The 16,723-nt window shown below is 34.9% G+C and overlaps 1 protein-coding gene across 1 annotated transcript in view; it reads left to right on the top strand.

Moving 5' to 3' along the window:
• Nucleotides 1-10,948: 10,948 nt before the first annotated feature.
• NFD5 (pentatricopeptide (PPR) repeat-containing protein) overlaps nucleotides 10,949-16,723 on the top strand; it is a 67,008-nt gene continuing 61,233 nt past the window's right edge. Inside the window, exon 1 of the mRNA XM_089804673.1 lies at nucleotides 10,949-12,180. Coding sequence (XP_089660799.1) covers nucleotides 11,140-12,180 — 1,041 coding nt within the window. The 5' untranslated portion in view covers nucleotides 10,949-11,139. The remainder of the gene's footprint in view (nucleotides 12,181-16,723) is intronic.

Genomic DNA, 16,723 nt, shown 5'->3' on the forward strand with positions numbered 1-16,723 from the left:
ATCTTTTTAAAATTATAATGCATAGAATATAATTATTTGTAAACTTGTTTCATTTTGCACTAATATCCACGATTTATAAATATTTGTTTGCTAGAATGCCTGATACTAAATTCTTCCAAGACCAGAATTATAATAGGGTCATTTAGCTGGAAAATGGAACCTTGTGATTAGACATAGGTAGTATTAGAGCTCTTAAAAAAAAGTGTTATTCATTTCCATATGTTTCTTTGTTTTCTTGAATTTTTAAAAAACTGATTTCAAACTCTGTATTGTTTTCTTTTCCAGTGAAAGCAAAAGATGAAATATTGGTCGACAAGACTTTAAAAAATAATTTAAAACTCTTATGTATCTTCTTTAATTTTAAAAATCAGTAAGCGTAATATATTTTACTTGTCAAACTTCTTATGGACTTAAGTCAGTGTTGTAGGATCATAGTTTTCATGTATCTTAATTTTAGCAAAGAGATTAGTAATTAGATACATGCAACTGGCTTTAAATTGTCGATAGCAAAGGATACCGCACATTTATTTTTTTAAATTGCCAATGCATTTGTTTTGTTTTGTATTAAATTAAATTATACTTGTTTTGTACATAATAAATGGTAATTTGTTTCCAAATAGTTTTTCTTTTATCGTCTTTAATTTAGTTATTCAACACCAACACACTCACTCCTACACCTTAATTTATGATTACAAACCAATAAATTGTATATTTTTTATCCACTTCAATGCATTGAAAATATGTTTAATTAGATAGTTATCATATGTTGAATGCATTTTATCTCCACCATGTTGGAGAATTCATAAAATTTAACCTTATTTTGTACATGTTTACAAAATCTATTTTCTTACTATTAAATTAAGTATATATTTCAAGTGATGTATCAAACTTATAAGTAAACAATTATACATTACTATATTTATTTGTAATAATTAACAAAGAAATGTGGGTAAACATATTTTATTCAATATCTAGATCTTATTTTACTACTACTTATTGTTCACCATTCTATGTTAAGCACATATTTATTGTAAATGTAAAAATTATTTTAGTTAATTTCTTTTTTGGATTTAATTGTTGTAGAAAGTATCAATTTATAATAATAGTGTAGTGTTTTGTTTACTTATATAAATGACAAAGTGAATAAACATTAAATAAGTTTGGTTTTGCGTTTGAATATCTTTTTAAATAATAATTTCCACTATTTTTGTTATCAACTTACATCATACTAACCACAATAATCTCATTAGTAATGGGAAGATTCATGCTTAGTAGTATGTGTTGTTAAATTAATTTTACATTATGATTCATGAAGATCTATCCAGTGTTGTACAATTTGATATGGTGTGCAGGTGTTTCATTTTGCAAACTACCTACATACAAAATTATTGATTTTGCAATGTCAATATCTCAATCAATTTAAGGTACACAAGCATGACAACTACTTGAAACATTCTAATACTAAAGTATATCAATAATTTTAAGTAAATTGCAAGTAGCATTTATAATAATTTTAAAAGCATTAGTTGTCTACAAAATTCCAATAAATATTTGTTATGCACATAACTCTTTGAAAAGGCACAATTATATGGACACTAATAAGTCAACATTATTAGTAGTAGAAGGATATTTATAACATTAATTTTTTTAAGATGGTGATACTAATTAAAATAAAAAGGAAAAGGCTTCGACATCCAATTTACATAAAAGTTGGAAAAGCAATGGCACAAAAGTATAATTTATCAGAATTTGTGATATTCCTTCTAATAGGAAAACTTTGATAGAGGCATTGGTGCGCATTAAGGGGCAAAGGAAGAAATGGACCCCAATATGCAGGAAAAAGTCACCGCATCTATTTTGTCTTGCTTTTACCAAAGCCCACAAAGACTACTCTATCCATAGAGGCACCAATAATTGATACATGTAACTCAAACAAACCTCAGTGTGATCCACCAAAAAAACAACCAACAACTGTAATAAACAAGCAAACAGAACTTCACATACCCACCCTAGGTTATAGGCTACTACCATCTGACTTGGAGGGACAAGAAGATCCCATAACTAGTAGTGATTGTAGCTTTGAATAAAGCATAAACTGGAGAATAAGTCAATACACATTGTAAGTAAACCCCATCATAGTTATAGGAATAATCAGATCTCGTATCTCATAGTTAGTGTAGCTATGTATAGAAGGTTTACTTGTAAATTTGTTTGTTTGTGATACAATAATCAATTTTAGCATAAAAAAGTAATAGATATGCATTGTTTAAGATATATACATATAATTTCTCAATAACTATGATTTATGATTTTAGTTTTCAAATTTTCTCAACTTTTTAAAATTTTAGACCTTCATTAGTACTTTTAAAGTATCTTAACGTACGTTTACTAAAATCTATTTATGCTAGTTATTCATCATGGACATAATGACACCATTAACAATGAGTGCAATTTCCACTCTTCTATCCAATGTGGCACTTAAAGACCTAGTACTACAAGTTTCAAGTATACAACCATTAAAGAAACAATGATCCAATAGTGTCACCTATCGACTACAACTCTTGCATGGCGTGCACATGCACCCTTGCCTTATTCCTCAACAATATAACAAGCTTGTTGTGGATAAAAACTTACAAGAAGACTCTATCATCTACCTTACATAATACACATGCAAAAAAATTCCAAATTTCACATATGTTTTCAACTTATTTCTATGGTCTTCAATTGTTTATTTGTTACATCTACAAACTAAATCGTATACACTTTTCTATTGCAATGCAATTTCAGTAAGCGCTAAAGTCATAGAAAGTACACAATCAATAATTGGAACACCAATTCCACTACTAAAAGGAACCAACAACACTTTGACAAGGAGTAGTCAAAGTTTGGCATCATTTGTTATAAGGAAGAAAGTTGTAGATCTAATCAAAGTTTTCCAACTTCTATTGTTACCCCCTAAAAAAAATTGACCCCATATCATAAAAAATGGTCAATTGAAGAAAGTGTATTGAGTAGAAGTCTTGTTCACAACTTTAGAAATGTTGGACATGATGGAAAAGTATTTGGTTTTGACTTTATTGACAAAGAAAATACTATAATTCATGTGATATGCTTCAATGATGTCATAGATGAATTCAATAATGTACTCCAATCAGGTTGTCTCTATGTCATCGATAATGGCTGAGTAAAAGTTGCCAACCCAAAATACAACAACTCTACTAACCCATTTTAAATAGTTTTACACAATTCATCCACCATAACTATTTCAACAATTGTCAAATCTAGCATACCTTTGCATTGCTTTAACATTAGAAGCATAGATTCTATGCAATGTTTTCCTATTAATTTTGTTGTAGATGTCATTGGGATTTTTCTCTCTATCACCCCTACATCAACCATTCATAAATCAAATGGCACTAAGAGGGTTAAATGTACAATTTCCATAAATGATATGTCTAATTGTACTATTGATATCACACTTAGGGGTGACCTTTACCAAGATGAAGGAAGGAAACTTTCAACAATGTCACTGGTACCAGATCCACCAATTATTTTGATCCAAGCTACTCGCATTATTTCATGGTGTGGACAAGCATTAGATAGTATATCTTCAATGTTAATTACAATAAATCCAAAAAAATTGGAAGTGAGAACACTTGAAGCATGGTATGTCACTAGAACCACCGTTAATCCTTCAAAAGCATTGTCCAAAAATTCCTTCCTTATTCCAAACTTTAAAAATCAAGTACCAAATTTCATCTTTGATCAATAGAACCATTTTTGAGGAGGAGGATACTTGTGTAATGGCCAAGATTACAAAACTCCATATGGACAATTTTTACTACCTATCATGCCCTGAACTTACGGAGAAAAAAAATGTAACAAAAAGGTGACTCAAACCTCTCCTACTACATTTGAATGCCCAAAATGCTTATTCAAATTGCCCGCTTGCGATTTTAGGTACATGTTGAAAATGGATTTGCGAGATGAAAAAAGTGAACTCCATAAAGTTACAACATTTGAAGGACTAGAAAATGCCTTGTTGGGGGGCTCTATAGAGGATTTCTGGCTATTGCTTGTAGAACTTGATGGTGGTAAACAAATATTTGAAAAATTCATAAATTATTAATATATATTTAATCTAAGAATCAAGGAATGCACATTTGGTGAGCAAAATACTCAAACCATCATTATGACAACCTTTAAAATGGCCTAAGATATAATAGACCCATTTAGTAGTTCACTAGAAAGTGTAATGTACAACCTCTAATTTATCAATAATGTTAAGTGTAATCCAATGTACATAACATTTTATTTGACTCATAACAATGTTTACATATGTATGTATATTGGAAACAAAATATTCTGCTTCCTAATATGGCATTTACAAACTCAAATTTCCAAATACTATAAGACATGTTGAATCACTCATTTTTATGGTATTATACTATGTAAGAAAATCTAATTATGCCTCAATTCAGAATTCATAAGTTTACTATCATGTTTTTTTCCTTGATCTTTCAAAAATATGCTTTCATGTGTTTTTTAAGTACCAACTTGAGATAGGCTCCAATAAGTTTTTTTAGTTCATTTAACATTCTAAAATATTGACAAACACAACATTTTAAAACTCATTATTCATAGATACATAATAGTTTGATAGACAAGTATACAATGGAAGTCTACACTAATAAAGATGTCACAAAGAGGGCTCAAAGCAATGAGGTGCAATGAAAAAGGTACCATGCAAATGTAGAAGTTATCAAAAAAAACCAAAGAGTAAAGAAACAAACAGTGCAATTTGTAAGTACTAGCGCTGCAATCTCAACATCTGAAAATCCCACCTTCCTGCCAATATTTCCCCCTCAATACCAAAATTCTATACATGATAGCAACCCAATTCACTCCAATGAAAGGCCTATTGGAAATATAAGGTAGGCAAGGTTACTGAGAGGGGAGGGGTGAATCAGGAACCAACAAAACTTTATCTTACTTTACTAATTAATCATTCATATAATATTATGATCTAATTGCATGCATGAAAGAATGAAAGAAAATAAACATTCATAACACTTTGACACAAGATATGATAACCTAGAAACCTTCCAATTAGAAAGTAAAACTAGGGCGGGGATGATACCCACAAGCTTTAATATTGCAGTATAAAGTTAACCTGTTAAGGCTTACAATTGACCACTTCTGATGATCTGCCTTGTTAGGAGCAATAAGGATTGCAAGGTCCACCTTGTTAAAGGATTTACAAACATACAATAAAGTATGCACTCGGTTAAGAGATTTAGCAAAGACTGTTAGGTCTACCCTATTAAAGGATTTGACTGATGCAATTGTTAGGATGAACCAGTGGCTGATATCTGATCTACAACTCTAATTTGCTAGTTAAGATTCCTTGTATTATAATGATCACCTTACTGTGATAGATAAATCTCTGTTGTCCCTTCTACTGCTTGTAGCTTTCTTTAATTCACACTTATTCTCATCATATACTCTTCACATATTATACATGGATATGATACAATGCATTACATATATACCAATCCAAACCATAACTTACTAGAGTCGGCTACAATATCAATTTCATCATAATTCACAAAGTAAGCCCAACTAGTGTAACTCAAGTTTTGAAGAAAAACTCTGTGATGTTCTGATACACGACAAACACTGTCAATGCTTGGCAAACTTTGGCACTCAATTGAACTTGAAGCTTGATCCATACTAATTACTTCCAAGTAGCTTGAACTCGATCAACACGGTATGACTCGGTAGAAACTGAATCACTTGATTGACACTGCATGACTCAGTCAACATTAGATCCACTTTGTTAACCCTATGAGCTTAGTAGACACTATTGGACTTGGTTAACACTACATATCTCGGTTAACACTACGATCTTCTTCACTTCTACTGAATAGCTCGGTAGCCTCTACCTTGGTTTGCACTGAACTTTGTTTATGAAGCTTGGTAAACATTGTGTAGCTCAACAAAACACTACAAACTAACTCAGGTGCTCAGTAGACACTGTATTCTGACTACTTGGCTCGAGAACAACTAAATCACTTGGTTAACATTGCAAACTGAATGATAAGCTGGGTAGCAACTATAGAGCTTGGTAGAAATGTAACCTTTTAACTAAGTGTTGATTCACTAATAGACAAATTGACCTTTCTGTCAAGAAGGCCACCACAATTCAATAATGAATATTACAGAGCTAGAAAAAACTTTTGTTCAAAGTTAGATGCACTAACAAACATGTCCAAATGTTTAATATGCATGGAAAGATACCTAGGAATAAAGACTAAGGAAGTTGATGGAAAAACAACATGTTATAGATGTGGAATTGAAAAGGATATGTCCCTTAGCATCTCAATTGCTAAGGGACATTGGTGATTTAGATATAATAGTGGTCAATAGGGAAAGCATTGGCCAAAAATAATATAATTTCTATGTTAGTAGGGATCGAGTAAACACAACTTTGAAGTACAAGATACAAAATGATCCATACTACAAAGATGTAGAAGTAGATGAACATGTGTTATCATCTTTACCTAATGTACATACTAACATATCAAACCTTCTATTTCAAACTACAGTGAGAGACGATTCTAAAGAATTAGAATACTCGAAAACACAAGCCACAAATGAAGACCTTCTATAGAAAATTTTAGAAATACAATCCTCCTTTGTGGCTAATCTTCCACCCACATCTACAAAGGTTTCAAAGGTGCACTCATTACTCCAATTAGGCAAAGAATGTCCCTCACAAATACAAAAGCCAACTATATCACCAATCCCCATAAATGAGTATAACACTGAAGGACTGTTTGTAATGACATTTCCTATTGTCTTTCCTAAGGGAATTGCAAACTTCAAGCAACAACAAGTGAAGGAAATACAAATGTACAAATATACTCTCCACCTCATTTGATACCATGCTAATAGATTTGGTCAACACCCATGTTATAGATACTTCTTACTGAACTTACTTATGAGGCATCAAAGTTACACCACAACCTCAATTTTTGTACAACATCAAATAAATGACTCATTACCCCCAACTATTGGTGCCCTCAGACAAAGACTAGAGGATTTTCCTAATGACAAGCTAGCAAATCAATTGATACAATTCACATCAAAGATATGTGGAACATGGCCCTTTTGGAATGAAATAAGAATGAAGCTATCTGACATGGTTATTCAACTAGGCTATCCAACACTATTCTTTACTCTTGTTGCAACAGATACAAAATGGATAGACCCACACAATGCAATGCCTTCAAAAACACCATCAAATCATTTTGCAACTGCTATATGGAGGTTACAAAATATAATTGAGAATCCACATCTTACCTCACTTTACATGCATCATAGATTTACTATATTTCATGAAGAGGTCCTCGAGAAACTACTAGGGTCAACTAATGAATTAAGCCCTTCTTAAATTACATACTATTTTTTGTATCTCTATAGGTATGAATGGTAATGTAGAGGTTTTGCACACGTCCATGGCTTTGATTGGCTAGTTGGCACACCAAATTTTGACAAACTAGACTGGAAGAATGAACAATCTATAGAAAGTGCAATTGAATAAATTGATAAGTATGTCTTCGCATGGAGCCCAAGGAGCACTAAAAGTAGGAATCAAACATTCTATCGAGCAATAACAGAGGACCCTTGCTTAATGGAAACAAATAAGATATCAACAAATAACCCTCTCAATGATTACGTTGAATTACTCAATCATGCCTAGTGATGTACAAAATGCACACCTCAAACTTGTCTTCAAAGTAAGTAAACAACTATGGTATGTCACTATAAAGCACTGTGGGCCTTACAAGAAAAATCAAACATCACTTTTGTAGAAAATGGCCAACCCAAACATAACCAAGCTAGAGATGATGAATGCCTTAACCTACACAACCCATCAATTTTGTCCATTTGGAGAGCCAACATAGACTTCCAACCTGTTATATCACTAAATGCAGTGCTCAAGTATATTGCAAAATATGTCACAAAAGTAGAGCAAAAGTCTAAAACATACTATTCAATGCTATCTCATATTTCCACCAATTTTCCATCTGATACACTAGCAACAAATTCTTTTAGAAAAATGTTAACTGGCATACTTGTTGAAAGAGACATTGGTGCACAAGAGACCTCTCACCTCCTACTTAAATTTCCCCTTTGCATCAACAACAAGACATTTGTTTCTCTTTTAGTACACAAAAAAATTGTAGATCGTATTTCCATCTCCCCTACAATCATAAATATGTCACCAAACCATATCAACATATACATTGCTCGACCCTCACATCTTAAAACAATGTCACTTCTAGAGGCAACTCAAAAATGGTCTTACAAATCATCACACAAAAAACACCAATGGAAAGAATGTCCAAAAAAGGTAATTGTTTGAGTCTCTCCAAGATTCAACACCATCTGAACTATGCATGAAAAATTATATTCTACATTTTTTTGGACAAAAATAATATTATACTATCCATTTAGAAACATTGAACAAGATTTGGGGAAGTCAGATGAAGAAATAATACACAATTGGGAAAGACTCAAAACCATGTATACTCCATGGCATGTCCACTGAACACATGTACCAACAATTGTAGTAGATTATCCAGAAAGTCCACTTATGGAGACAAACAATATAGAAGAAGACATACATGAAGAATGACAACTTCTTTCTAGTCTAAAACTAGGAGAACCTATTCATGTAGATGAAATGGACATGTTAGGACAACACAACATAGATATCAACCATGATTGGAGAGAAGGTGAAGTTAGCCCATTAGAAGAAGTTATAACTACTTCCTTTATTGACTCCAAGGGTCAAACATTTCATGCTAATAGCATAGCATGCAAAAATCTGGAAAGCACACTAGCATCTGAGCAAAAAGAAGTCAACGACATAATTGGTTCGCATGCAAATGAAAACACATCCAACTCTCCACTATGAACGATTGTTCAAGGAATAGTTGGAATAGGAAAATCACACTTGATTAGTTGCATCAAGGAAATGCTAACAAAATCAATTTGAAATAGACGGACACCACTTCTTCTTCTTGCACCAACAGGTGTAGTAGCATTCAATATACAAGTGTCCACAATTCATTTTGCATTTCAAATACCAATCAAAGAAATGCTACCATTGCAAGGGCAAACACTTGCAACATTCCAACAAATAATGCAATTCATACAATATATTCTAATAGATGAAATGAGCTTCATTGGGCCAAAGCTAATGGAAAAATTTGACAAATAGTTACAAGAAACATTTCCATGCCAAAACAATGTCCCATTTCGAGGGCAATCTATGTTACTATTCAATGATTTGGGCCAATTATCACCAGTGAAAGACATTCCAATGTATGCGTCAACATCATATGGGGGAACACTATGGCACAATTTCAATACAATTATAACTTTGACAAAAATATTTCGTCAATATGGAAAGGATGTTGCACAAATAAGGTTTTGTAACCTTCTCTCAAACTCGCGAAATGCACAACCAACAATTGCAAATTGAAAACCACTAATGACAAGATCAAACTCCTCAATGACCACCGAAGAGCAACACATGTTTTTACAATCTACACACTTATTTGCCACAAATGAAATGGTTTCATTACATAATAAACAAATGTTATTATCTACAACAAAGCCAACAACCCTTTGTAGAGCATAAAAACTTATAGGTTCAACAATTTTAGATGCAGAAGATGAACAACTACAATCAAACATACTTCTATGCATAGGGCAACAAGTTATGCTATTCTCCAATTTGTGGGTTGAAACAAGACTTGTCAATGGCACACTTGGCCAAGTAACAACAATTATTTACAAAAATATTGAAACACCACCACAACTTCCCTTATCTGTTGTTGTACGCTTCAAAAAATATAGTGGCCAACCATGAGACTTGATCAACTACATGATGCATCAATAACACTATTGAGTAGTGGATATCGACGCTAAATACCACTAAAAATGACATGGGCATTGACCATACACAAAGCACAAGGGCTTACTTTGCAACGTGCCACAATTGACATTGGAAACATTGACCGACAAGGAATTACATTCACCGCAATTTCAAAGGGCTAAAGATATTGCCTACTTGCACATAAACCTAATTTTTACATTTTACAGATATGCACGTATGAGCACAAATCCATTTGTAGCTCGGAGGATAGAGGAGGAGGCACACTTATAACAACTATCAAATAAAAAAGCAACTACATCAAGATAAAAGATAAATTCAACTATGCCTACATAAATTTATGCAATCAAAACAATTTGTGCAAGCTAAGCAATATTGATTGTAGCCCATGCTATAAGGGCATTTCAAAGGTCCCACCTACCTCCTCTAAGTCAACACTCTTTTGTATTTGGTAGGGATTCAGGGTTTTCTTGCTAGTTCTTTCCACCATGAACCTTGAACCAATGTTATTTATTAATATTTCATGTCTTGTCACTTGTGACAAAATAAAATTTCTTATTTAACAAACAAGAACAAATCTACATCCAAACAAATTAGAAGTAACTTTGATGAGTTTCATGTAGACTACATACTACAATTGAAGACTACTTTGTTTTGATTTTGAATTAGCGAACCTCAATTTTAAACAACTATATTGTTTACTTTGTCAAAAACCAAACAATACAAAATTAGTACCCAAAAAAGAAATTTAAAAGAAATGTTTATGTAATTAAAGTTTAGCATTTCTCTACTATGAACACAATATAGACATAGTTTTAACAAACATTACTTGCTACTAATTACAATTGACTCAATTTAAATGGCAAACTTAATCGGCATACCTATTACACCCTTAGAGGGTGCGATTGCTAGTATGCTATAATTTTTAAATTAATTAATAATTAATTTATCTAATGAAGCACATTTTGGGTCATGTATAGACATTGCCCACTAGGCATGCCCCAAACCAACGTTTTGAGCGAAAAAATCAACTACGCAAAAACGCACTTGAAAATATATACATTCGTTACAGGGGTACGATCACGTTTCAGGTATCGAAAAGTTCATTTCCGTTGGGGGATAGATTAAGTTTGGAAGTAGCAGGGTTTGGGACTTAGGGTTCAGCAGTAATGGAAGCTTTTATAGGTAGAAGAACTGTTTATTTCCTAAGAAACATCGTTAGAAAAGCAAAATGTGAGAGAACACTTTACAATTACCGTTGTTCAGCTTATATTTGCACAGAAATCTCTGGCAGCAGCCATTTAAATAACAATGAAGGCTCATCCAACTCCCCTTCTGCATTGGAATTTCATTCGTCCAGGCCCAACCCACCATTCGTGGGTGCCCACAAACAAGAAGAAGAAACTTCCGCAATTAATGAGTTCTTGGAAAGGTTTAAAGGAGTCATGCGACTTAAACTTTCAGAAGCTTATCCTGATGCTGGTATAGAAATCGTAGATGGTATGCTTGAAATCATAGTTGATAAAGTTATTGGAGAGATGGAGAAAGGGAATTTCAATGACTTTGATAATATGAATATTTCCTCTTCCGAAAACCAAGATTTGAGTGAAGAGATGTGGAAAATTGTGTGTGAGGTTTTGAGCAGCATTGTTAAAGACATGCGAAATAACCAAGTGAGCAGGGAGATTCACTCATTTTTACAATCTGAGGAGATGAAAAACATCAGTAGGTTTGCCAAGGACGTTGGCATCACGGGAGACCTCCTCAGGGATTTGAAAATGCACTTCGTGGAAGAGAAGAAATCACAGATTGAGTATAAGCGGAGGCTAGACAAATTGTTTGATAAGAAGTCGTCTGCAAATTTGTTTGGAAATGGGTATGGTCAAACACAGTCTTCTCTGGATAAAGGTGGTTTGTCACAAGGGCGTCGCAAGATTGATTTTGTGGAGTATGGGTTAGATCTTTCTGATCCAAGCTGGACTGAAATTGGCCAAAGGTTGGAAGAAGCAGAGAAAAAAATAACTCCTGTTGAACCTGTTGTATTGTCAGGAAAAGCCAAGGCTATCACTAAGCAGATCATTTCCTTGTCTGTTGACGAAGATCCGTCAGATTTATTGACGCGTTGGATGGAAAATGTTGCACCATCTAGGATAGATTGGCTTGCCTTGCTGCAACAATTGAATAAATCAAATAAGATTGTCTTTTTCAAGGTCAGTGCAATGAACTAAAATCCTGCTTTATGATTGTAGTTTAGTTTATTGAACTTCGGAAGTTTGAAGTGCTACATATCTAAGCTGGACAAAATTTAATATGATAGTTTAGTGGTTAATTGTGGGAATATTTATTGAGTTGCTTCATATGACTTTTGTCAACGTGCTATGGACATATTTTCTTTATTAGTGTAATGCAATGAACACAGGTTTATATTAGCATCGGTCTCATCATATTTGATTCAACATTCTAATATTTCTTAGCTGCGGAATAAATTATAAAAATGCATGCAATTTTTAAAACTTAATATCACTCTACCTGTAGTAGTCAAAGCTGTCTCATATTTCAATAGACTTCTATTACTTGTGGGTCTTGGTTGGTGGAGAGGACTCCCCTAGTGAGAAAAGGCAAAGATGAGGATGAGAATTGAATGAGGGTAGTGACAACAAACCATTGAGATGCTGCAAGTATCCCATGGAGTCATTGAGATGCTGCAAGTAACTCATGGAGTTTTCCAAAAAAGTTTATGACAACAATTTTTTGGTTTGGTCAGCAGAAGTCCTACAACTGTCATTAGCATCAATTTAAACTCCAAGTAACATCAAAGTTTGTTTCAGATCCTTCAAACTGAATTGCAAATACTCTTGGAACAAAGAAGAAAGAATTGTGAGAGTGATGCCCTACCACATAGTTGGAAAATGCAGACTGGGCAAAAACTCAGCAGATTCAATTTGTGACTTGGCAGAAACCTGGTAAATATTTCTTCCTTGCTCTACACATGTTTTTCTCCAAGGAAGTTTACCCAGATCCTCCAACATGGGGTCAATGCAATGGACATCACAAGGGGTCCAAAATAAGTGGCGGTGCCTCTCCATAAGAAGTTTACAACCAGTGACATAATTTGCTGCATTATCTGAGACTGTTTGCACCATGTTCTCCTCACCCACCTCCTTCAACACCAACTTCATTAGCTCACAAAGATACTCTGCACTTTTTGTTTTCCTTGAGGCATCAACTGATTTCAAAAACATTGTGGAACCTAAGAAAAAATAAAGAAATTTAATACAATCATCAATCAATTTAATATACAGTTCAATGATCAATTTACTACTAACTTTGATGCAGGAGCATTGAGCTTGGATTTTGATGGATTTATGCTTTTCATGGTTAGAGATGTGTTGGAGGCACATTGGAGAACCTTTCCTCATGATTGCATAGAGATTGAATGGATTGAGTTGAAGTTTGAGTCGTTTTACCCTGCTTCTGGAGATATATTATTTTGGTGCCTGTTGCAGGCCGTGTAACTAATTTTCCACAATGAGTTAAAGATGAAAATTTCAGGGATTGAAGAGGACCTAGATTTCTACCTATGGTTCGAAGCACGAGTTCTAATTCAATCGGAGCTAGGAGATATCACAATTTTACTCAGACATCGATTTTGGGCATTTAATTGTTGTTGCAGACCGACTTGTGGCATTTAATTTATGTATTTGTATTTAATTTGTCTTCTGGGCCGACTTGTGGCTTAGATTGGTATAAGTAAGGGTTGTGGGGAAGTCTTTAGTCATTATTCATCCATCGTGGAGAAGAGGAGTAGTTGAAGAGCGAGTTTTCCTAAGTCTATGAACAAAGCGCCGAATGTGAGGCAGTTTACACTTGGATCTTGGATGAAGTTGGAGTAGAGCTAGTAGCTATAGCTTGGAAAACAAGGAGATTGCTTGGTGGGCTTGCGAGCACAAGTTGAGATCTTGCTTGGAGGATTCACCAGAGTGTGGACTTGGACTAGCTAGGTTTTGGATTGGATCTTGAGGGATCTTGCAGAACTATTACTTGCTTTATATTTGGCCGTAATCGGGAAGGCCTTACAGCTCGGCACGTTGCATGAAATCAGTTATATTTTATGAATATATTATTGTAATTTGGTATCAGATCTTGTATTATTGTTTCTTACTGTTGTGTTTCCGCTGCGTGGCTGTATTACTGGGGGCTAGGACATCTCCTTTGGGGATTCTCCTGCCTTGCATTGTGTCAGGTGGTATCAGAGCGAAGGTTTTTCCTGAGCGTGTAGACAGATCACCGAAGCTGAGGTAATTTGCACTAGGACTTGGGTTGGAGAAGTAGATCTGAGTTGATCTTGATCTAGTGGTGGATTTTCTTTTTGGAGTCTTAGATCTCTCGGTTGCGAGGTGGCAGATCGTGGTTTTGACTTACAATTGCAGAGGGCTTATAGATGGATCAATGGATACGAAAATGGAAGACTGATCTTGTTGAGGCATGATCGTAGAGAGTTTGTGGATTGCAGATCCGTGGTCCTAGACTTGTGATGTGTTTCTTGATTGTTTATGCGAGGTGGCAAGTTGTGATGTGACTTGCAAATAATTCGAGGTTTTCACAAGGAGCATGGGAAGGATTTGTTGCAGAGGGTTTATGAAGATCTTGGGAGATGGATTCGAGAGAATTGGACCCTGAGATGATTGTGAATATCCATGATGTGGTGGAGAGGAATTTTTCTAAGATGTCTGCTCAGTTTGAAGCTAGCTTGGTTGATTGAGTTAAGGATGGGGTGAGGAAGGAATTTCATAGATGTTTGTGGAGCTGGAGTCTACCGATCTGGAAGAGAGTTGTTTGGTCGGTTAAGAGACTTGTTTGTGAGAGAAGATGGCATGACAAAGTTGAGATGGAAGAGGTTAGTTTTGTTGATCAGTTTGTGGAGTCTGATACAGAACTTGCAGAGCAGCTGGAGGTTGTTACTGAAGATATTCTTATCGTTGTTGATGTTGGGAGAGAGGTTGGTTGTCATGATCAGTTCGCTGAGTTTGACATGGAAATTGTAGAGCACTTGGTCATGGATGATCCGGTTGCTATTGGTGGTGAGTTATGTATTATGGAGCATCTTGTTGTGAGCAATGAGATTGTTGGTGTTGTGAGTTTGGCATGTGTTGATAGAAATCTATAGGTTGGTGTTGATGTGGAGTTTGTTGGTGTTGATGTGGGGTTTGTTGCTGTTGGTATGGATTCACTAGTTGCTGATGTGGATGAGGATTTGTTGTTGAAGCATTATGTTCATTTTGTTCTTGGGTTTGAGCATGTTGATTGGATGGTTGAGATTCTAGTGTTTGATAGAGTGATGCAGATTTGGAAGATGAGCATATTGGTTTTCTTGCCCTTGTTGGAGTGGAAGCCTTTGGTGAAACTAAAGATGGTTGTTGATCTTTCTTTAGGCATCAAAGTGTGGGACGCACTTTTCTATTTACCTGGGGAGTCTGATGTAGGAGCATTGAGTTTGGATTTTGGTGGATTTATGCTTTTCATGGTTAGGGATGTGTTGGAGGCACATTGGAGAACCTTTCCTCATGATTGCATAGAGATTGGATGGATTGAGTTGAAGTTTGAGTCGTTTTACTTTGCTTCTGGAGAAATATTATTTTGGTACCTGTTGCAGGCCATGTAACTAATTTTCCACAATGAGTTAGAGGATAAAAATTTCAGGGATTGAAGAGGACCTAGATTTCTACCTATGGTTTGAAGGGCGAGTTCTAATTCAATCGGAGCTAGGAGATATCGCAATTTTACTCAGACATCAATTTTGGGCATTTAACTGTTGTTGTAGGCCGACTTGTGGCATTTAATTTATCTATTTGTATTTAATTTGTGTTAGGGGCCGACTTGTGGCTTAGATTGGTATAAGTAAGGGTTGTGGGGAAGTCTCTAGTCATTATTCATCCATCATGGAGAAGAGGAGTAGCTGAAGAGCGAGTTTTCCTGAGTCTGTGAATAGAGCGCCGAATGTGAGGTAGTTTACAGTAGGATTGTGATGGAGTTGTGAATGTGTTGACAAAGTGCCAAATGTGAGGCAGTTTACACTTGGATCTTGGATGAAGTTGGAGCAGAGCTAGTAGTTGCGGCTTGGAAAACAAGGAGATTGCTTGGTGGGCTTGCAAGCACAAGTTGAAATCTTCCTTGGAGGTTTCTACTAGAGTGTGGACCTGGATTAGCTAGGGTTTGGATTGGATCTTGAGGGATCTTGCAAAACTATTATTTGCTTTATATTTGGCTGTAACTGGGAAGGCCTTACAACCCGACACATTGCATGAAATTAGTTATATTTTATGAATATATTATTGTAATTTGGTATCAGATCTTGTATTATTGTTTCTTGCTGTTGTGTTTCCGCTGCCTGGTTGTATTGTTAGGGGCTAGGACATCTCCTTTGGGGATGCTCTTGCCTTGCACTGCGTCAAACTTCTACCTTTATAAGTAAAATATTAAATTACTTGATGAGAAAACAAGAAAATTCAACAGTATTCTATTTCTTCTATCAGTCCAACCATCGGTCATGATGGTGCAACCCTTTGCCCTCCATGCTTCACACTGCTCCTCATTTTCAACTTTTAAATCAGCTACTCATCGGGCCAAAATAGGATCTTTTAGCTCCTCATCATTAGGGGCTTTGAACCTCGAACCACAAATAGTAACAACATCTATCACAATCTGCCAATAAGGAGACCTACGACGAATTAAATAAACAAATAAGTCTACTTT

This window comes from Cupressus sempervirens, chromosome 10 (genome assembly GCF_028749045.1).
Source record: "Cupressus sempervirens isolate cs-2001-9-10 chromosome 10, ASM2874904v1, whole genome shotgun sequence".
Lineage (NCBI taxonomy): Eukaryota > Viridiplantae > Streptophyta > Pinopsida > Cupressales > Cupressaceae > Cupressus > Cupressus sempervirens.